Below are 23,517 nucleotides of genomic sequence, written 5' to 3'. Positions count from 1 at the left end.
AAGATATTCTCTTTATCCTTGGTTTCAACCATTTGTACGTGATGTGTCCCCTTCAATACACTGAGTTTAGATTTTTCTGGTGGTGGTGAGCAGGAATAGGTCCAGCCCTGCTGTTGTACCCTTATGTGCTGCAGCAGGGGGAGGGAGAGGCAAGCTTAGGAACATGACATTTCTGTCAGACTAGCTCCAACAGGAACCAGTATCCTAAGGTGGCCGTTCCCCAGTGTATGTCTTAAACAGCACAAGTTAGATGCGTCAATGACTTCCTTTTCTGAAGTTATCACCAGTGTTAATTTTCAGATAGTACCAGATAATTCAGAAGCGATATCACTGTAAAAATTATTTTTGTTTTTTGTACATAAAGGATGTTAGATTCAGTGAAGAATGGGACAAAGAAAAGGAGCTTAATGAGGCACCTAAAAAGGAAGAAGAACCCACCCTTCAGAAAGCTCTTCCTGCTTCAGGCAAGAGTGCGCTGGAGAAGAACCAAATTAATTTTGGGAAGAATCAAATGACCAAAAGATTAGAGCCAAGTTTAAACTGGAAGGCCACTGTCGATTTCAAAGAGTATGTAGAAATTTGCACGAGGGGTTTTCAGATACATCCTCAGTAACCATGTTTGCCTAACTTTTAGCTTAGATTCATGTCAGAGCAATAGCGTACAGAGGAGATACTGACATCTCCGTCCAAAATACAGGTTGATCCCTCCCTGCTTCTCTTCATATTCCAGGTAGAAGGACTTGGCACGAAGAGGGTCACATGTGGGCACCAGAACCCAGTTCACTCAGTCAGGGCAAATGTCACGTGAAAAAGATGATAAAAGACACAGAGAAATCTCACAGGCCATGTAAACACAGCAGTAGGGACCTGATTAAGTAAGTTCTAGGAGAATTTAGAATGATTAAAATTATGTGAAGTTAATCAGGGAAGTCTTGAGAGAGACAGTGTCTTTTAACAGAACTTTTAAGTAAATACCATGGAAAAGCTAGAGCCTCCAAAAATCAACAGGCCTAAGAGAAGTGGACACTGATTTGATGAATGTCTGACAGATACAAGACTAGGTCCATTTAGGCCCTCTATAAATAGGCGCCAATGCACAGATTAACACCCAGTGTGACATCAAGAGCACTTTTTAAATTAGCAGAGAGGCTTACAAGTTTCAGCCCATTTTTAATGTTCCATGCAGTCACCTGATTGGGTTAAGAAAGAACCATCTTTGGGGCGCCTGGGTGGCTCAGTGGGTTGAGCCGCTGCCTTCGGCTTGGGTCATAATCTCAGGGTCCTGGGATCGAGTCCCGCATCGGGCTCTCTGCTCAGCAGGGAGCCTGCTTCCCTCTCTGCCTGCCTCTCCGTCTACTTGTGATTTCTCTCTGTCAAATAAATAAATAAAATTTAAAAAAGAAAGAAAGAAAGAACTGCCTTCCAGCTGGTCACAGGGGACCCTCACCTGCAGGGATTGAGAACCGCAGGCTGATCATGTTTTGCAAGCAAACCCAGAGAGCAGGCTTGAAGAAGTTCCGAGGAGAGAGATGCTCTCGCTCCTCTAATTCTCATAATCTTGAACTGTTTTATCTTTGTGACTCTATTTGAAGGAGTGGGAAAATGACACATAAATGGGCTGCTCTGTTACCTGGGAGGTGAATTTTTAAAATACCCTTTCCCAGGTGCTGACATTTTTCAATTATGAATTTACCTAATGGCGATGTACCAAGGCCTGTGCTAAACCTGGGAACAGCTGGACAACCAGATCCAGGCACTGCCGCGGAGTTGGTTGGAGTCGGGAAGAGACCAGGCAGCTCTCTCCCAGGGCAGGAAGCACTGAGAGTAGAAGGCTCAGAGTGGCGGATCTGCACAGTGACAGCCGCCTGTTCCTCATAAAAGAAATGGGGGGTGAAAAGTTCCTCCACTATAGAAAGTACATGGCTGTGCTGGAAAGACAGAAGGGGCCTCACAGGTGTCAGATGGGGCTGGAACTTGTGTAGTTTTCTGTATTAGGAAAACACATCCTTGGGGTGCATGAAAACAGTGGGATCTTTGTATATATTTCTATGTTTAATTTCCTATTACTCCACATAAATTAATTTTAAAAAGTTAATATATTTGCAGTCACAAAAACGTACTGAGAGACACCCAAGAGGAAAGACACGGGGGAAAACTTGAAAGGTCTGGACCAATTGTTTCCGCAGGAAGAACACAGTTAGTCCGGTAAGTGTCTGTTAACATGAGCCCTTCTTTAAAGCCTGGCCTAGTTCACATGCACAAGACTAGTGTTCTTTCCATTAGAGCAGGATCCTCAGACACCTGTACTGACAGCTACTGGTTATAAAAATGATAATGTTGAAAATCTTTAAATGAACCTATAAGATAACCTCTTAGTGAAGAGTTCTTTGAAAGACAGGGAGCTATGGATATAACCCGGTGCTGTTGGAGTGTTCTAGAAGTGTGAATTAAATCACATTGCTTGGTGGTGTTGGTTTCTTCTATCTCCTAGCTTATTTTCAGTCTAATTGTTCCATAAATTAATGAGAGAGTAGTACTGAAGTCTCCAACCATAATGGCAATTTTTCTGTTTCTCCTTTTAGTTCTATTTTAGCTTCATGCATTTTGCAACTCTGTTGTTTGGTGTGTACATGTTTGGGATTGATACGTCTCCATGATTATGTAATTTCCCTCTATGTCCCTTGTCGTTTTTCTTTTTATTGATGTCGACTTACTCCAATATTATAGAGCCACTTCTGCTTTCTTTGATTGCTTGCATGGTCTTTTTTTTTTTCTCCTTTTCTTCAAACTAATAATATCATTATATTTGAAATGAGTTCCCTGTAGGTAGCATTTGGTTGGTTCCCTTTTTCTTTTTGGTTTATTAAGCTAAACTCTATCAACTGGTGTATTTAGATCATTTACCTTCAATGTCATTATTATTTTAGGGCTTGAATTTGTCATTATATATATATATATTTTTCTGTTCATTCTTTGTTTTTCATTCTGTGATTTTCTTTTTCTCCCTCCATTCTCTCTAACCCCCTCTACCATGAAAGTCTTTTTAAATCTATTCCATTTTGGAGCATGGTAAGAGAATGGGTAATTTTTAACAATTTTTGAGATTCTATGATTCTCTTAGTTCTTCTAGATCTTATTGAAATCTTGGGTTTTAGCAGGCCTTCTGGGATACCACATTGGTGGGATAAGGTGTGTGCTGCCTCCTCAGGTGAGACAAGGAATTACAAGTTTTCAAGTAGGCCTGCATTGACACTTGGGGAGGTGGGTGAGGGGCTCCTTATTATTTCTTAGTGGTAAGGAAGTTCAAGCTCTGTTGTTACCACCCTGTCTGTGAGAGGGAGGAACACCCTGTTAATTTGTCAGTGGGGGTTGGGGTTGGTGAAAGTCCTGACTCGGCATTAGGCCTCCTCTGATACCACCCAACATGGGGATTAGAGAGCTTTGCTGTAGTCTGACAAAGTTAGAACACCAAGCTCTCTGCTTGGCCATTGCTCGCAGAAGTGGGGTTAGGCCACTGTGTTTTCTGTGGTGTTGACTAGAATAGATCATTTGTTGCCTAAAAGTTTTCTTATTAAGTTGCTCTTTTTCTGGTCCTCTGAGAAGAAAGAGCAGGCTTTTCTTAGGTCGTTTTTTTCCTGTGCCCACTGGTGTTTCTGCATCACCCTCTTCTCCAGGACCCAATCTGGGATACATGAGACAAAAAGAAAATCCAAGTAACTCACCATTGTGTTGCTCCTCCAGTCCGCAGATCTCGATAGAGTCTTTCTTCTTCTTTCTACCTGTTAGAGCCCTCTCATGTTTGTTTTATATGCAATATCCAGGATTTTTATGTACTTAGTGGGAGGATTAAGGAAAAGTATATCTACTTCATCTTTTCTGAAATAAATGTTTGGCCATAAGTGTTTCAATTTTAAATCAAATTTTAGTGAGTCAGAGAAGTCTAGAGTGATAGATAAGGGTAAAGGGGTAGTATATCCAAGCAACAACCATGACTCTGACAAAAATTAGAACTTCTCCATGTTTCTTCTTGCTTGAGGGGATATAATTATGTGGTAGAGAAGTATTTCTTAAGGTGGAGTCGCTAGCTCAAAGAAATATTGAGGTTTGCTTCTTTTTACCTCCTGAATGTATGGTTGCTGTGGGGCAGGACAGGATGGGAACCTTATAAAATAGGGAAAGCCATTTAAAGTTATAGGTCAACAGATTCATCAATGGAAAAAGAGAACAGCTTTCCTCTGGGGTACTGATTTTTTTTAATGTGATGTGGGGGTAAGGGGGGTAAACTCAGTGCACTCTGCTCTTAACTCCAGAAGCTTTTTAGTCTAAGGGAAAGTACATTTACAGATTCTCCAGGGAATACAGGTTAATTTAGAATATATTTCTATCTCATACCTTTGAATTACGTTACACTGATTCTTAAGTCAGCCTTATCTACCAGATTTTGCTCTCTAACCGATTTCCTGCCATTTGTTGAACCAGAGAATACATTACCCCGACACCCATCACATAGCTTGCTGAATTGAACAGGCACTTCAGTTCGGGACTGCAATTTCTCCCCGCTGTAGCGCAGATGGCACAACAGTGCCATTCTGCCTGACTCTCTCTGCCACAGCACCTTTGAGAAATTTTTTAAAAATCAGAGAATGTTAAAAACTGGTGAAACTCAATATTTAATTGTATTGTTTCAATTCAGTAAGCAAACGTCAATAAATACAAATACAATTCAATAACTAAATTTAAGTAAATATAAACACAAATAACCCAGGTTATTTAGCCACTATGTCTGGTGCTGCCCTTTTGTACAGCACAGCCATTGGACAAATACTTGATGCCCTTGTACATTTCTTACTATTTTCCTTACAGTTATTGCATGCAAAGCGATAATAATGACCTGTACTTGATATAGAGACAGGGGTTCATTTATCTCCTCACTTAGATCTTACCAAAGATCTTCTAGAACTCAGGTGTTGGTATCTTTTTCATTGCTTATGTTCATATTGCTGAAATATTAATGATTATAACTACATCCATGTTGTAGCATAAATATATTTATTACATGTGGTGGTTGTTATTGCTCTTAGTAAGAGTGCTGAGAAGATTGAGGAGATTATCAGTGAGAGCTCCTCAGAGAGTGAGGAAGATGAAGAACCACCTGATCATCGTCAGGAAGCAAATGCAGATTTGCCATCGGAATATTGGCAAATTCAGAAGCTGGTGAAATATTTAAAGGTAAGACAGACCTTTCGTATTGTGTTTACAATGATTATTTTAATTCTTCTGCCAAAAATGTATATTCTGCTCCCAAGTTTATTATGTTTCTTTCAAATAAGGTGCATGGGGGAAGGTCCAATTACCCTGAAGATAGCAAGGTTAGTTCTCATGTTGCAGCCAGGCTGCCTGGTACCAGCCCTCTCCCCTGGGCCACAGTAGTGAGCAGATACTGACTTAACCACCATTTTACAACTTGTAGTATAGTGTGGCGGCAAGAGCTTGGATTTTTTTGAAGCTGGACTACAACTAAATTCTAGGCTGTGTCACTTACTAGCAGTATGGCTATTGGTTGTGGTTTTGAGCCTTATTTTTCTTAACCTATGGAATAAAGTTAATACCTGCCCTATAGGAATTCTTTAGGGTTGGAAACATATTTGAAAGATGTGGCATAATGTTTGGTACATTGTAGGTGCTTAAGATATGTATCAGTTCCATTTCATTTCTCTCAATGTAACATGTATGAAAACATGTTATATAATAATGGCCTATATAATGTATTTAAGACTTGAATATGAGCAGGGCAAGGGAAATGATTTGCCAAAACCCAGATTAATATTAATGGATAACTGATACTGGTGGTGTCTAAGGTAGGCCAAGTCTAAAGCTGTAGTTTAGAAGTACTTGTAAAGACAACATTTTTAGTTACCTCATAATTCCTCCAGCTTTTCTACGTCTTTGATCAAATGAACCAAGGGCATTTGCCAGTGGCTTTGCATATGTAAAGATATTATGTGGCTCTTAAATTACTGAAGGGTACTTTTCTGATGCCTTTGAGGTCCTTCAAAGCTGACAGGTAAAATAGTTTATATGCACATTTTTGTGAATTCAACAAACACCCTCTGCAGGGGACACAGCCTAGCTGAGAAAAATTCCTTTTGCAAGAAAAATATGCCCCCTTTCTTAGCATGACCCCAGCTGCAATTCCCTGCATTTCTCAGAAAAAATTCTGTTTTCCTGAATCTTGAATCCAAGAAAAATTAGTCAAGAAATTGGGAAATTGGGAAAAGGTATTCTAATTCTCCATGGTGACATAGTCAATGGCCAAACCAGAACCTGAGCAAGCAAATAAAATATTTACATTGTTGGGTGCCTGGGTGGCTCAGTGGGTTGAGCCACTGCCTTCGGCTCAGGTCATGATCTCAGGGTCCTGGGATCGAGTCCCGCATCGGGCTCTCTGCTCAGTGGGGAGCCTGGCTTCCTCCTCTCTCTGTCTGCCTCTCTGCCTACTTGTGATCTCTCTCTGTCAAATAAATAAATAAAATCTTAAAAAAATATATTTACATTGTTAAAAAAGGACAGGAGCTTCTATGAAGCAAATCCTAATGCCCCCCTTGGCTATACTTTTGAAAGCTTCTTAACAATTTGACCAATGTCAGTGCAAAATAAAAGAAATTTTTTGTGTGTGTTTGGAATATTTGTCGTGAAACAAAAATCAAGACCATTGGGATAGTTAATGTTTTGTTTTAAAATTTCATCTTATAATAATAATATCTTATAAATAGTAAATATTTTTAGATCATCTTTCAATTTTAAAATGGCTTTGACTTGGGATTTTGTGGTCATCTTGCCCTGTTTTAGTATTGTCAGATATCAGGTAGAGTTCATTTTTACATGTTATTGCAAATGATACATTTAAGGGTTTTTTTAATTTTTAATAGAAAATCTCTGAAATTTTTAGCATCTTGATCACAAAAAAATGATTTACTTTTTATTATTATGGAAAATGTTCACTATTATGGTCATCATTATTACCTAAAAGCATACAAATAAAATTTGAGAAAAGACATGGAATTAATTATTTCAAGAATTCCTGAGAATTTGGGGGAATTTTGATTTCTTATTCCAGGAGCTTGAATATTCATACCTATCGGGAATTTGGAAATTCTAGCAGGAGCACAAGCTGCAGTTCAGGCCCCATGGTCAGACACAGCCCCCTGGTAGGCATCTTCTCCTACAAACCATGCAGTCAAAACACTGGCCGAACCCACCACACCTATCACCAATGTCCAGACTCAGGAGACCTTCCCAATGGTACCCCTGCTCCTTCACTGAACAGTGGATCTTCCCATTCTCTCTTTTCTCATAAAGCACATGTCACTCTGGCAAGAAATGGCACTAGAAAACTTTGCCACCCAGCCTTGGAACACCTTGAGCCAGATGGGTGCTGCGGCTCAGACATCACCTTTTGGAAGAAGATTGTTAAGAGCCCTGGTGTTTATCCAAAGAATTCTGGTCTCTTAACTCTATTCCATTAGTCACAGGAAATAGTCAATGGGGGAAGAAGCAGGGATGGGCCAGGCGGCAGACTAACAGAGCAGTTAGAAGCATGACCTTCCATGCTAGAAACACTCTGCTTGAGTCCGTGGTCTGGCCTCTTACTGGCTCAGCAGCCTTGGGGCAGTTCACTGACCTCTCAAAGCTTCAGTCTTCTCACTGGTCAAGGTGGCAAAAATAAAAGTTCTCATGTTTTAGGATTATTATGAATTTCAAATAAAATCCAACACACGTTAAGTGCTTTGCAGAAAGTACTCAAGACTTGTTAGCAATAACTATGACTTCTATTACAAATTATTACTGCAGACAACATATGGCGTGGAGTCTTCTTGACTTGCACATCTGGCCCTCAATTTTTGCTTTAAATTTTCTAGTAACCAATAAAAGGAGGGAACTGTAGTGAGTTAATACAGTGAGGGAAAGGCTCTTACCCTCATAAGGTAAAAATAGCCCAGTTGCCAACGCATGTAACTGATCCTGGGACTAAGAGCAGAAAGAATTTTCTCCCCGAGGACTTAATGAAGCAGACAGTGAGTGTGGTAGTGAATGACATCCTTAATAAGATCCTCCCAGTGAACATGGCAATGAGAGTTTCTCATAATAGCCTAACTATTGAATAACTGTCTTGAGTTTTTCAACTATTTAGGATAAGTCCATTTAATATGAAGCCAAAAAGGGATGCACTATTTCTGTCCCAGAACAGCTAAGGAAAACATTTATTGATGAAGTGCTACTTAAGCTTGCACAAGTTACTCATCAATAAATCATGTGCAAATGTGATACTTTTGGCCAGACAGTAAATTGCTTGGAATTATTATAGTTCCCACAGGTAGATATTCTTAACATAGCCAATAAAAGAAAAAGTATATCTACAAATGATTTCAAGCTTATTTGACACAGATAAATGTTTTATGTGGGGACACGAAAGGATATTAAAAGTCTATGAAATGCAAAATTCAATGTCTCCAGGTAATCTCAAAATAAATACACCTGACATTTTAATTTGCAAACTTGTGCCTTAAATGTAGGCTTATACTAGCAGAGAAATGTTAATGTTGACCTGACTTTCTACTTACCATTTTCCAAGTACAGCAATGTCTGATTGTTTAAAAAAAAAAAAAATTGATGAGCTCGTTAATACCCAAACAGGTCAACGAACTATAGCTTGTTATTTATCCAAAGCTATGAGCTCAGATCTTGGCATGTAAGTAAAGGGAGTTTGTATTTAATTATTTGGCTTTGACATACATTCATTTCAACTTACAAGTTTTATATACATATATATTCTTTTAATCTGGATTTTTAGAACACAGTTTAATTTTTAAACTAATGAAGACCTTGCATTTTTTACTCACCAACCTTCCAACTTCTGTTCCCCCAAATGACTGGTGACACTGTGCCCTAATTCTAAATGAAGCAATAAACCACCTTTTCAACTTCCTTAGCGAGAAACACTTACATTCTGCCTTCTGCTATCTTTATGGTTCAGCTTGTCTGTCCCGTCAGCTACGTGAATAGAAGGACCATATTAAACTCATTTCTGTGTCTTGCGGGGTGTCTAGCCAGTGAGCACAGGCCTACTTCTCCATCCTCTGCTCAGAATGTGTGAGGGGGAGAGAGTAGGTTCCTAAGGGGTGAGGCTGAGCTGTTCTTCATGCTCAGCTCCTAGAGAACTGTTTTTCCTCCCTCTGAGCCAGAGTCTTTCCTTCTGCTGTTGACGTCTTCCCCACTTTCTCTTACTCTTTCTCCTCCTTCTCCTGTTCCCTTTCTCTTGTAGATATGCCGTTTTGTTGCTATATTTGCTAGCTTTCTGTGAATATTATTTTCTCCCCCTGGCCAGGGCTGCTTTAAATTCTCGCAATTAAAAATGTTTTGCTCTGGATCGATTCCAGTGATCGGGGAAGATCGTTTGTTAAGATGTGTGCCCTACACTAATTCTGTGAGTTTTTGTAAAAACGCAGACATTTTACTCATTACTCAACCAATTATGTGGAGAATGCCTTTGTGAAATCAGAGAGTTGCAGAATTTTATTTTGTTTGGAAATGTAGATTAGTCACAAGTATTATAGTATTCTAAATTAGTACAAATAGGTTCTGTTCAGTAGAGTGAGAGAAAATGTTGAGAGGCTGTAACTCTAAGTAGATCTGCCTTTCAATCACAGCGCGTACACAGTGTACATGTCATTAAACTGAAGAATGAATTTCCGGACACAAGGTTGCAAGCCTACTGAAATCCATTTCTATGGAGGTTGAAGGAGGGTTGGGGATGGAACTTAATACTGTAGGATAAATAAATCCGAGAGAAAATTGAGGAGATTATAGAGTGATGCCCAGAATGCAGTTGGTCAAGATTTTAGGTAGTTTGGAGGGATGGCAGAGCGTGGGTCTAGAATCATGCCTTATCTCCCTTGTAGGCATTTCCTTGTCACTTGAGGATAAGGTGTCAGTCCTATTCTGACATCAGCTCCAGGCTCAGATGGGAGATTACTAGCCAGCAGCTTGTAGCTGTCTGGCCCTGAAGTGCTTCATTCAGCCACTCTTCTACCTGACTCCTGGCTGCAATGATGGAAGAATCTAGGGTTAATCCCCAGGGCTGTGTTCCCAGGTGTGTCTCCTCCCTACAGGAGGCCTATTTCTACACCTGGGATTTTCATCAGACCTCAGCCAGGCGTCAGGACGATGAAGGCAGAGTCCAGCAGCAGGTGGTATGCAGAATGAGTCAGAGTGGGAAGAGACAGAAAGCCAGCAAGGGGAGGGGGTGAGGGGGTTGCACTGGGTCCTGGAATAGGATGATGTCCTTGGAAGCAGCAAAGAAATGGCTAGCAAAGAAAACAGGCCAGTTTATGAGGAGGCTTTGGTTTGGGGCACATTAAGTTTGAAGAGAGTGAAATACCCAAAGAGAAACGCCCGTGCTGTAGGTAGAAATCAAGGACTGAGTATATGAGGCATGAATTATGCATAATGAAGAATAGGAGCAGGGTCTTCATTAGAAACCGAAGGACTGCTTCAGAAGCAGGGAAATGAATGAGGGGGTGGAGCCTCTGGGCTTGTTTTTGTCTTTTTATTCATGACCGAATATAACCTCTTTATACCACTTCGGACAGCGGCTGTCTCCCATTCGAGTTAGTGCAACCAAGGTAGTATTTTTAGATCAGAATTCCAGTGTTATCCCGAAGGCAGTCTTTCCTTAAGTATTCGTTTGCCATCTTACAGACTGCTTCATCAGCCTTAAAAAAAAAAAAAAAAAATCTTAGCGAAAGTAACACTTTATTTGGTAATTTTATGCAACTAGCCAGTAGATAAAAAAGACTGATTAAAAAAAATTAAGCTGGAAAGTTTGAAGCAAAAAAAAAAAAAAAGTTCATTTTTAGTTTCCTTCCAGCTGAAAGCTCCTACACACTAAGACCCTAGGGATCTAGCTATGAAATCGGGAAACGATGCGCTTCTTACTGCCAATTCCCAAATGTGATTTCGTTCCTGAGTCTGTGATCTCTGCGATTTTCATCCCCGAGCCCCGGGGGATGGTGATGATGTCCGGACCCGGACCCGTGTCACTCAGTGGAGAATGGCTAATGTAGGCTGCTGAGTGGCGGCGGGTGATCGCAGCTGGGCGTCGACACACGTTTATCCTCTTCCCCCACCCACCGTGTGTTGGTGAGGGGCAGTGCCTAATTGTGTTGTCGTATTTGATCAAACTCATGAAACACTGGTGTTGATTTCACCTTGCATGTGTGCCAGGAGTCTTGCTAGTTATTCTTCTGTTAGGGATCTACAAATTCAGATTTCTCAGGCCATGAAAAGTGAAGGTACTTGATGGCTTCCCCAGCAACCTCTCCCACCCCGCGCTTAGCTGTGACATCTACTTCATGACATCTCAAAGACGCACATCAGAAATTCCACAAGACTTCCCAAGAGACACTGTGGGCTCTGTCCTTGGCATGTTTTGGATGTCCCCTCTGGAAAGGGATTCACCACAGAGACATTTTGAAACTTTAAAACCTTTGACTCCTTTTGTGGTGTTCAGTTCCTTAATGATCTTTCAGGAACTGATTAAAAACACACACACACACACACACACACACACACACCCATCTTAATTGGTTAAGGAGTTCTTCTAAGTGGTAACTGGGAGTTATAGGATTTTTCACTGCAGGAATTTGATGTACTTTGCAATCAATTACAGTTAATTAAATTCCTTTCCCATTACTCGGGTTTTGGGTATGGAGGAGCAGGTAGTGTGACCCTTGTTTCATTGGTGGAAAAGCTGAGAAATAGTTCACTCTGGGCCACACAGAAGGCGAGGCGGCTGCGGGCCAGGCTGGTGTCCAGGCTTCTATCTTTACTGCCTGTTGCCTGGTTATTCTGTCCCTCTGTCAAGAAACTCGGGGCCCAGAGGGCCTGCAGGCTTGGCTGTTGTGTGCTCCTATTTTCTCTCTCACTTGGTTTTCTTCATTTGAGTGAGAGACTAATTATAAAGGGAGCATTTCTTTCTTTCTTTCTTTTCTTTTCTTTTTTTTTTTTTTTTTAAGATTTTGTTTATTTGTCAGAGAGAGCACACAAGCAGGCATAGTGGCAGGCAGAGGCAGAGAGAGAAGCAGGCTCCCCTCTGAGCAAGGAGCCCGATATGGGACTCTATCCAAGGACCCTGGGATCATGACCTGAGCTGAAGGCAGATGCTTAACCAACTGAGCCACCCAGGCATCCCAAAAGGGAGCATTTCTTAACAAAGGACTTCAATGTTCATTTCTGGAAGGCAGTATGAGAATCTGCTCTTTTGCTAAATGAAAGAGTTGGAGAAGACGGTGATAGGACCGTGTTAGTCGTGTTCAGCAGACTCTTTCAAAAATGGAAAATAGTGGTCACTGTTTATATATTCAAATAAACGCCAGTAGTTAGAAAGGAAAATTACTCCCACCTTCGTGAGAAACAATGAAACAATGCACTGATGTGGGTTAACTTTAAAAGAAAATGTCTCCATGACAAAAGAGAGTTTTGTATTAAAAAGAAAAAAAAAAGATCCCCAAAACCACTGCCTGTCAGAAATCGTAAGATATTTTAAATTGCATCATCTAAAAAATTTCTTAGTAGAGTTTGCATTTATGCAAATGCACTCTTAAATTCTGCAGTGTATGTCATGAACACGTTTTAAGAATTTGGATTACTTGAGATGTGTGTAACTTGTGTGTTTATATATGGCCCAAAAGAAAATTATCCCTTTTTTTTTATGACAAAGGAGGTAATGGAAGTGATGGAGAGGCTCCTCATCTCCACAGAGGAATCTATACTCCACAGATAAACTAATAAGCTTTTTAGTCTTTGAGATATAAACTATTTTTGCCCTGTGGCTCTCATAAACAAGAGTGGAGAAAGGCAAAGAGAATTGGCTAAGTATGATAAAGTAACACTACTGAATCGTAACAGCTTATACTACCGTTAGCTAGCATTGTACAACCACATCAACTTACCTACAGAAAAATAACATTAAAAATCTCAAGGGAGGTTTCTGAAGCTTTAACTCATTCATTCATTCATTCATTCATAAATGCATATTGTGGGCTCGTCCAGCTAGAGTATAGTGATATGATATTGTCTATCCAGCTACTCATATGATTTTTGGTTGCAAAGAATTTTGCTATCTAAGTTTTATGTGGCATTCTGTTCAGTTTTATGTACTCTGAAAATGTATTCAATCTTTTGGGGGAATTTGTTCCCTGATGTGTTGGCAGCTACACTATAGTTTGTTCCTCAAAGTATGCTTTCCCCCAAATTTATTTGAGAGGCTAAATAAATTGTAGGAAAGTCACATTGCCTAGTCCCAGTTTACATAATGCTCTAGTCTGCTTTACTTTTTATTTTAAAAACACATATTCATGTCCTCTTCTAGAAGCCTAAGCACACTGAAGAATTTATAAATATAAGAGTTCAGGAGTAAAAGGTACCAGATTTGGTATAAGTGATCTTTTCGTTTTATATTACTTCCTGCATATACTTCTCTTGTACTCATTATTAGAAGTTGTGTATTTGTAGGAAAAGTATTAAGCTCCAGGTTTCTTTTTGGTCCACTAGCCTGTGCTACTCCACACAAGCAAGGGCGGCAGTTTCTTTCCCAGCTCCTGCCTTCTGGGTGGATGTGGCTGGCTGTGGCCTCCTGATATTTCTGCGACATGCAGGGCTTAGCAGAAGCATGTGTTCCTCTTCTAGTCCTTCCTGTATTTAAATCAGTAAAATCTTATAAAAATAATACATTAATATATGCCCTTGGTAAAATTTAAGCCGTGCAGAAGAATAACAGGGAAAGCCCCCTTCCAGATGTTTCTGTGTATATACATACACATATATAATTTTTATACACAAAATGAAGTCATACTACTTATGCGACATTTTGATTTTTGTATGTCTTATTGTATTGTATATACGTGTCTTCTCAGTGATCTTCCATATCCGCCTCAGTCCTTTTAATTACCACGTAGTAGGCTACTATATGTATCTGTCAATAACTCTTGTAACAGTTCCCTTACTGGTAACATTTTGCCTTGTCCCCCAAATCGACTTTTATTATTACAACATAGCTGCAGCAGATATTTTTTATATATTCTTTGGATATGTAGCCTATTTCTGTAGGAGAGATTCTCTGAAGTGGAATTGCCTGTGTCAAAGAATATGGGCATTCAAATTTTGATAGTTCTAATGGGGAGGTGTTGTTAAATAGGTGCAAAGTTTTAGTTTCACAAGCTCTGGAAAGCTGCACAGCATAGTTAATAATATTGAATTGTATATTTGAAATATGTGAGAGGGTATTTGATCGCATGGTAAGTGTAAATACCGCAAAAAGGAGGAAGCATAAGAAAACTTTTGGAGGTAATGGATGCGTCTGTTACCTTGATTGTGGAGATGGTTTCACAGGTGTACGCAGATGCTCAAGCTCATTAAATTGGTTACATAAATATGTAAATTTTTTGTGTATCAATTCCACCTTAGTAAAGGGATTTTAAACAAAAAAATATACGCACACCAAAGTTTGAGTACTCCACCAAAATCTTTTAAATTGAAAGGGAAATAATGAAAAGTAATCAACCAACCGACTTGGTTTGTATAAAAAATTTTGATGGCTCCTTACACAAAGTAAATGTCGATTTATACTTAATTAATAAATATCAGTGATTTTCAACCTTGAATGCAGAGTGAAATCAGTCAGGTTCCTAAAAACAAAACAAAACAAAGACCCTGATGCCCAGGTCACATTCGTGGAGGTTTTAAACAAATTGGTCTGAAATGAGGTCTAGGCATCGATGGTCTTTAAAATCTTTCCAGAGTATTAAAATTGTTTGTCTAGAAATAAGATTCACTGTTACAAATTCTCACTACCCTACAGTCTTTTTTTATTTTTTATTTTGGTCAATTTCAACTGGGCGGGGAATGTATCTTGTGTGAATTTGCATATTCCTGATTACTAGTGAGGTTGGTAAATATTTTTATGTGTCTAATAGCCATTGTATTGTATACCTCGCTTATTTTTCTGTGGTTGTCTTTTGATTCTTAATGCAAATTAATCCTTTGTTATATTATTTGCAAATATTTTCTCTTAGTTTGTCGTGTCTTTTTATCTACTCTTCTCTTTGAAAACTTTTAAATTGTACATTGTACAACTGTACATTGTACTATACTGACTTTTCTTCATGGCTCTATTATAAAGTTTTGTGTCTTAGGAGCTAGGAAGGTTTTTCTGAAGTCATTCTAAGAGAACAAAAAATTTTCTATTTCTTCCTGGTAGGTTTATAGCTTAAAAAAAAAAAAATGTTCAGATCCTGAATCCATCTTGATGTTATTTCATAGGGACAGTGTGAGGTTGGGATCGAATTTTACTTCTTCTTATTCTTTTTTTTTTTTTTTTTGATGGGGAGTCCATTGTTTCAACACAGATTATTCATTCCTCCACTTTTTCAGTGATCTGAGATATTACCCTTATCAAGTATTGTCATCTCGTATGTGAGAGTTTGTTTCTGGATCTATATTACATTGAGTTATTTGAATGCTCCCCATGCCAGTTCCATGCTGTTTTAATTACTGTAACTTCGGTGTATTTTATATTTGATCGGCCAGAGAGCTTTCTTAAAATTTTTAAACTACTTTTTGCATATTTTCCATTCCAGGTCATTTTTAGAAAAGTTGCAAATTGAATTAAAAAAAAAAACCCTCAAAAATGCTGTTGGGGATTTTGGTCGGTCTATATGAATTTATAAATTACTTTTAGGTAAATTGTAATATTTTTCAAGTTTTTATTTAAATTCCAGTTAGTTAACCATGGTGTAATATTAGTTTCAGGTGTACTACTTAAGTGAATCAACACTTACATACAACACCAGTAGCTCATCGCAACACGCCCATCCCCCACTCAACCCTTCTCTCCCTCCCACTGCCCTCGGTTAACCGTAAGTTTATTCTCTTAGTTAAGGCTCTGTTTCTTAGTTTTCCCTTCTTTTCCCTCCCCTATGTTCATTTGTTTTGTTCTCAAATTGCTTATATGAGTGAAATCACATGGTATTTATCTTTCTCTGACTTATTTCATTATACACACACACACACACACACCACGTCTTTATTCATTAATCAATGGACATTTGGGCTCTTTCCATAATTTGCCTGTTGTTGATAATGGAGCATGTACCCCTTTGGATCATATTTTTGTATCCTTTGGGTAAGTATCTAGTAGGGCAGTTGCTGGATCATAGGGTAGTTCTATTTATAACTTTCTGAGGACCTCCCATACTGTTTTCCAGAGTGGCTGCACCAACTTGCATTCTCACCAACAGTGTAAGAGGGTTCCCCTTTCTCCACATCTTCGCCAACATCTGTTGTTTCCTGTGTTGTTAATTTTACCCATTCTGCCAGGTGTGAGGTGGTATTTCATTGTAGTTTTGATTTGTATTTCCTGATGATGAGTGATGTTGAGCACCTTTTCATGTGTCTGTTGGCCATCTGGATGTCTTCTTGGAGAAATGCCTGTCTGTATCTTCTGCCCATTTTTAAATTGGGTTATTTGTTTTTTGGGTGTTGAGTTTTATAAGTTCTTTATAGATTTTGGATACTAACTCTATCAGATATGTCACTTACAAAAATCTTCTTCCATTCCATAGGTTGACTTCTAGTTTTATTGACTATTTCTTTTGCTGTGCAGAAACTTTTTATTTTTATGAAATTCCAATAGTTTATTTTTGCTTTTCTTTCCCTTTCCTGGGGAGACATATCTAGTAAGAAGTTCCTACAGTCGATGTCAAAGATGTTGCTGTCTGTGTTCTCCTCTAGGATTTTTAATGGTTTCCTGCCTCACATTTAGGTCTTTAATCCATTTGAATTTATTTCTGTGGATGGTGCAAAAAAGTGGGCTACTTTCAATCTTTTGCATGTTGCTGTCCAGTTTTCCCAACACTATTTGTTGAAGAGACCGTCTTTTTTCCACTGGATACTTTTTCCTGCGTTGTCAAAGATTAATTGACCATATTGTTGTGGGTCTGCAAATTTTAATAACATCAATTATCCTATTCAGCAACACGGTATGACCATTCATTTATTTTTAAATTTTGATGTATTTTAGTAAAAATTAATAGCTTCTTTTCCATATATTTTCAACACATTTCTTGTGAGATTTACTCCTTGATATTTTTGTTATTATTTTACCAATAGTGGCATAGGAATATTTTTCAAATTACATCTTTTGATTTATCATTCTTAGTATATTGGGGGAATTATTCATTTTTGAATGTCTTCCTTATATCCAGTCACTTTATTGAGCTACTTCTATTAATTATCATAATTATTCAGTGTACTCTTCTGAATTTTTTAGGAAGACAGTCATATTTGCTACAACTTTTTCCTCATTGCAGTGACTAGGACATTCCAGCAGATTATCTATTTCGGTAAATGTTCCATGTCTATTTAAAAGGAATGTGTAGGGAATGCTTGCATTGTTCCGTACCCATTCCCAATAAAAATTCTCAGCAAGCTTGTAATGCAACAGTCTGAGTCTAATTTCTTTTTTCTTCTGGCACAGCATTTTCTCATTTTCTTTCCTGGAGTCCTCTTGAGTCTCATCGCTTGAGTCTGAGGTTTATGAGTGCTGAATCATCAGTATAAAGTCGGTTTGCAAATAAACAGAAGGCAAAGCAATGCATTTTACTACCTTGACTTACGTGGTCATATGCAACTCACTTTGAGCATTGACTTTTTACTGTCTCTGACCCTGGGAGATGAAGAGTATCTGTAAGCCAACCTCTGTGCTGGGTGCCAGGCCCTCTGTCATCATCAATAAATAGTCACTGGCGGGCCTTCACTTTTCTTGCTCTCAGAGTGGCATGTTTGGAGGAAAAAACGCTGAGAACACTGAAAGCCAGCTGGATGGCTGTGTGATGGCTGTGTCACCTCACCGGGTCTCACCTGCTGCCCCTTGATTGCAGACAGTGGGGAGCACAGAGGGGTCCCCACTCCGGATTGTGCCTCTGCCTGCCTTCTTATCTCACTGTTACCATATGGGACTCTGACGGGAAGCTCCGAATCATGGCCCTGTGAGCACGTAGCCCACCAGAGCTTTGTCTGCTAGCTTTATAGTATCCTTCTCTAAAGCACATTACTTGAAGTCTTTGTGATACATAATGAGTCACCTTGACCTCTTAATCCCAATTACCTCTTGCCCGGAGGGCTGCAGTGACCTGCATGGTCCCCACATGACCCATTTGTCCCCTCCTTGCCCCCTCTAGGCTCTTCCGCTGGAATGATCTTTTAAAAATGTGCTCAACTCATGTGAGTCCTCCCCCACTTCCCCAAAACAACATCCTTGAATATTTCCTATCAATCTTGAATAAAGTTTAAAATCCTCCACTTGGCCTATGGGCCCAGCAGATTCCTTTGCCCGCCTAGTTTTTCAGCTGGTCTTGGACCATTTGCCATGCTCTGAGTCTCCGCCACACTGGCCCTCGTGAGGTCTTAAACAGGCCACGTTCCACGCTTCCACAGGGGTTTTACACATACTGTTTCCTCTGACTGGCATGTCTTTCATCACATCCCTCCTCTTCCTCCAGGGAAGGCTCCCACTCTGTCCACACCTCAGTCCAGACATGCTTTCCTCAGGGAAAACTTTCCTGAGGTCCAGGCCCAAAGTCCCCTACTGCAAGCTTCCATAGCCCCATGCTGCTCTCCGGATAGCACTGCTCAGTGTTTTTCATTTATTTGGATGGGCTTCAAAAATTAAAATCTTTCTTCTCCACAAAACTTGATGAGCTCCACAAGGCAAAGACCAGGTCTGTTTTTATCCTCCAGGATGTCTCTAGTTGCTGGAATCAGACTCAGTGAATAATAAGTGGGCAAATTTGTTGAATAAAAGAATTAAGAAGTGGTTGGAGGCAGCTGGCTCCCTGATTTAGTCTCAAATACATTCTTCATCTCATCTTTGTAAATGTTTATTTCTCTGTTGTCAGCAGTAAGGGGACTGGAGGGAGGTTTAAATCTATATACCAGATATGGTAATACTTTTTTATTTCAAAGATTTACTTAAAACAATGAGAAACATTATTTAGAAAAGTGTCCTCTACTGAACTTCTCTTTCTAAAAGAAATTTTGAGGAAAATGAAGGAAAGCAACATTCATTCAACTTTTGCGTGTTGGAAACGTGATTTTGACAATGAACATAAGCCTCCTGGTCCTAGAAAGGAATGCAAACTGCGAAGTATCCGGAGGCTGACAGAGCCTCGAGATGTCTGAGGAGAAGCAGGGGCGGAAGACAACGAGCAGAAGACTTGTATTAATTTAAGAAGTGGAAAAGCTTATTGGAAGCATTCTTCAAAACCCTTCAGAAGCTAGTAAAATAATATTTTACTATGTTTTCTCCAGCTCTTTAAAGTTCACAAATGCAAATACGTGATAAAATGTGAAAATAAGTATTGGCAACTAATTACATTCTCAGGGGAGATTTAATTGAAAAAATGAGCATATTTGCACTGCTTCTCCTTAGTAAGATGTTTATGGCATCTGGTCAAAGCAGAACAAACATTTGAAAATCCTTTGACATAGCTGGTATTTAAAGAATAGCAATTGGCTAACATTTGTGGCTCTGTATGTTGAATATTTTGGCTCCCATCCTCCTGGTATTCATTCTGAAAGATTTATAATCCTTTGGGGAGTGTGGTCAGTGACAAGAGTAGAACTAAATCCTGAAATGTGGAAAAACTAACTTTCCCTAATATAAAACTGTTCTAAAAAAAATCTCTCAAGCCTATGAATATGTTTCCAGATTTTCAGAAAAAGCTGATGATTTACAGAATTTTTTTTTTTTCTGTAAGGATCTAACTTCTTAATGATAAATGTAAATTTCCATCCTTTGGCTTCAAAATTGGCTTAGAGATAACTCAGGAAAATATAACCTCTTACCTTTTGGGCATCTACCACAATCACAAGACTCTTTAAAAATGTCGTATCATTGGTTATGATGCGTATGATGAAATAAAGTATGAAAGATAGAAATAATCTAGAAAAGAAAAATTTAAGAGCCCTCAAAATGAAATAGGAAACAATGACTGTGCCGAATGTGTAAGTAGAAAAATGCTACCAAAGAAAATACAACGCAAGAACAGCAGTCAAGAAGGTCCTCCATCACGTGGAACTAAGAATGTCGGGACAGCACATTCTCTTTCAGGGTTTGACATGCGTGGGTGGACTCTCTTGGCTTGAGTGAGGCATGACATGTTTTGACGTCTTCTCGCTTTCAAGTCACACTTGAGTCTGAAGCCACTGCCTAAAGAACTCTGTCTGAAGCTCCGCGTTTGCACTTTTAAACTTTTAATGTGGGAGCCCAGCTCTGCTCTTTTGGGTACCCCAGGGGAATTTCTGGGTTCCTTCTAACCCATTGAAATTCCGCAAAAGGGCCTTGTTAAATAATTGTCTCTCTCTGGCTCTCTGGCTCTCTCTCATTTTTTTTTCTTTTTTCTATATTATTTTCTTGAATTTCGGTTAGCAGTTAGATTCTTCTCTATGGTTTATGAAATACCTGTCTTCTGTTTTTCTAAAAGTAAGACACCAGAAGTGCTACTGTGTGTGTTTATGAGAGGGTCCTGTACCCCCAAACAAGGGAGATTATAAAATTGAAAGTAATAAGTGAAAGACTTACTATTTTTTGTTTCAAAACCAACTGTAGGACAATTGGCAGTGTTAAAAATTTCTTTCAATATTGAGAAAAAGTCATTAAAAGCTACAAGAACAAAACTCATTATTTTCAATGTAAATAAGAAAATGAAGGCTTTTGCCATTCTCAACTTAATCTTGAATGCAGAGGACAGCCTGGATTACCCAGAAAGAAAATTAGTGTGGTGTCTGCACATTTTTAGAGATGTAGAGGGACTTTTCTGGAAGGGTTAAGAGGAAGGCTGAAGTCTGTACTTTTTCATCTTTTTGATACCTGCCCTCTAATAATCCCACTTCAGTTTCTTGTTTTAAAAGTAACACATTGTGTTGAATTCACAAGAGGATTTGCATGTGTGCATGTGTGATATGTAGGAGGGGTTTGGGCAGCTTGAATATAATTTCCATTTTTGTCTTAAGTGTATATACTATATCTATGAACATGTGTATATGATAGATATAACAATATCAAGTGATAATTAGCAAACGAGAATAAACATAATTTGTAGGTGTCTTTTCCTCCAAAAGGAGAGAGAGATATATTTGGGGCCATTCATACTATGTTTTGAGGTCAAGATCCAAGGCAGTCTTTCATAAGCACCTTTTACAGAAACAGTTTACTCTTAGCTCCATTAGAAATAGTGCTCTTGTGTCTTTTTTTTTTTTTTTTAGATTTTATTTATTTGACAGAGAGATCACAAGTAGGCAGAGAAGCGGTGGCAGGGGGGCAGGGGGAGCAGGCTCCCCGCTGAGCTGAGAGCCTGACATGGGGCTCAATCCCAGGACCCTTAGATCATGACCTGCGTCAAAGGCAGTGGCTTAACCCACTGAGCCACCCAGGCGCCCCCTGCTCTTGTGACTTATGAACTATTTCAGCACTTACACTGGAACTCTTAGTTACCATTCAGTCTTAAAAGCAGGAGAAATAATAAGTACTATGCAGTGTCCTTCAGAAGGTTTTCAAAACATTAATGATGGGTGGACGTCACTCAAGAACTCCTGAAGTGAATTCTGATTATAATTTCCTGGCGGGTCTGTTTCACTGATTCATCATTCATTTTTTAAAAATCTCCCAGATTGTTTTACCTTAAAGGAGCCATTCCCCACTACCCTTGACATCTGGTGATTTGCTAAGCAGACGTTGATTGTGTGATTCTCTACATTGGGCCAGCATTGCGCTCTCGATACTGAAGGCTTCTTCTTCTTTTTTTTTCTTTCCCCTTTATCCACACACTGAGTCATCTGCTGTTCTTAATGGAATCACCTCCCCCTTCCCAGTCCCATGGCCCTTCTCCCACTTACTCCCCAGTCCCAGGAGGGATCACTGTACCACTTCCCACATGGTTTCCCTTTCTCCAGGTTTTCCCTGTTCCAGACTGTTCCACACACATCTGTGAGAATCATTTCCAGACATGGTTTGGACTGCACAGTACTCTGTTCAAGAACTACAGGGACTGCCTGTTACCTCGACATAAAACTTACATTCCTCCGTGGGTCTCTCAAGGCTTGCCCCTTGACTCTCTTTAACGTACTAATACTGCCTAATGCCCTTGCTGTGTAAAGCAGACAGACCACCTTTAAATACTGACTCTTAATTGGAATAATGTTTTATGATACTCTGTAAAGCTTTTTCATGCTTCAACTCTACATGATTCATTTAACAAATTATAAGCCACTCAGAGAACTTAAAAAAATTTAACGTACCATGTATGGGGAGACACATTTCCCAGTTCGTGGATTCATAGCCATTAAGTAAATTTCAATGGATGCGCGATCTTATTTAACCTTTTTGTGGCTTGGCTTCTTTGTAGGGAGGAAATCAGACAGCTACAGTGATTGCGTTGTGTTCAATGAAGGATTTCAACTTAGCGCAGGAGACCTGCCAGCTGGCGATCAGGGATGTCGGAGGCCTTGAAGTTTTGATAAATTTACTTGATACAGACGAAGTCAAGTGTAAGGTGAGTGGCTTACGTGATGCGGGTGATGAACCTCATCCATACCTCCTCGTGCTGCTTTTTTTACTGATATGTGTCTGTCACTTCTGCCTCGTTCTTGACTTTGCCTGCTAGTCTCACTGAGAACGTGCTCCTTTGGCTATTCACCGCTCTTCTCTTCTTGGCTGTTCTTGTTTATCTTTTGGTTCTTTCCCACTAGTATGTGCTTCTTAAATGATGAATGTTTGTCTGCATAATTGGAGAAAAGTAAGGAGGCTATGGGTAATACCTGGGAATCGAAAGTATTTCCTTAAAAAAACGTCACTGGGGGAGGATTTGAGGCCAGCTTGGAATTTTTAGAACTCTAGCACTGGTTATGTATTAAGCCCTTATTTTCACCTCTAAATTCTATTTTCTCATTAGATTGGTTCATTAAAAATCCTGAAGGAAATCAGTCATAATCCGCAAATCAGACGTAATATTGTTGACCTTGGGGGCTTACCAATTATGGTTAATATACTTGATTCTCCACATAAGAGTCTGAAATGCCTGGCAGCTGAGACAATCGCAAATGTGGCCAAGTTTAGAAGAGCCCGACGGGCGGTGAGACGCCATGGGGGCATCACCAAACTGGTGAGTACTGCTGGCACCATCACCAGCACACCCCCGCCACCAAAATGTCACCTCCTTGCTGTCCTTCCTGGCCTCTTCCGGATGTTAAATATGTGTGTTCTGGGAACCTTCTTTTTGTGTAATGCCCTTGAAAATTATTGTTGTATATTTACATTAGCAACTGGCCAGAAAACATGTCTGACCTTCTTTTTCAAAGAAACATATGTTTAAAAAAGAGATGTAATTTGCACCTACCGCATTG

At 39.4% G+C, this 23,517-nt stretch overlaps 1 protein-coding gene across 3 annotated transcripts in view; it reads left to right on the top strand.

Annotated features, from left to right (window-relative positions):
* The window catches only part of ODAD2 (outer dynein arm docking complex subunit 2), a 185,513-nt gene that overhangs the window by 28,678 nt on the left and 133,318 nt on the right, over positions 1-23,517 (top strand). For all 3 annotated transcript variants that reach the window (XM_045087408.1, XM_045087407.1, XM_045087409.1), the window contains 5 exons: positions 365-567; positions 2,107-2,205; positions 5,082-5,229; positions 22,521-22,667; positions 23,067-23,276. In XM_045087408.1, the coding sequence (XP_044943343.1) occupies positions 365-567; positions 2,107-2,205; positions 5,082-5,229; positions 22,521-22,667; positions 23,067-23,276 (807 nt within the window). The remainder of the gene's footprint in view (positions 1-364; positions 568-2,106; positions 2,206-5,081; positions 5,230-22,520; positions 22,668-23,066; positions 23,277-23,517) is intronic.

Source organism: Mustela putorius, unplaced genomic scaffold (genome assembly GCF_011764305.1).
Source record: "Mustela putorius furo isolate JIRA1106 unplaced genomic scaffold, ASM1176430v1.1 tig00001130_pilon_pilon_pilon, whole genome shotgun sequence".
In the NCBI taxonomy this organism is placed as follows: Eukaryota; Metazoa; Chordata; class Mammalia; order Carnivora; family Mustelidae; genus Mustela; species Mustela putorius.
Note: the sequence above shows the minus strand (reverse complement) of the source record. Positions and strands in the feature narration are given on the sequence as shown.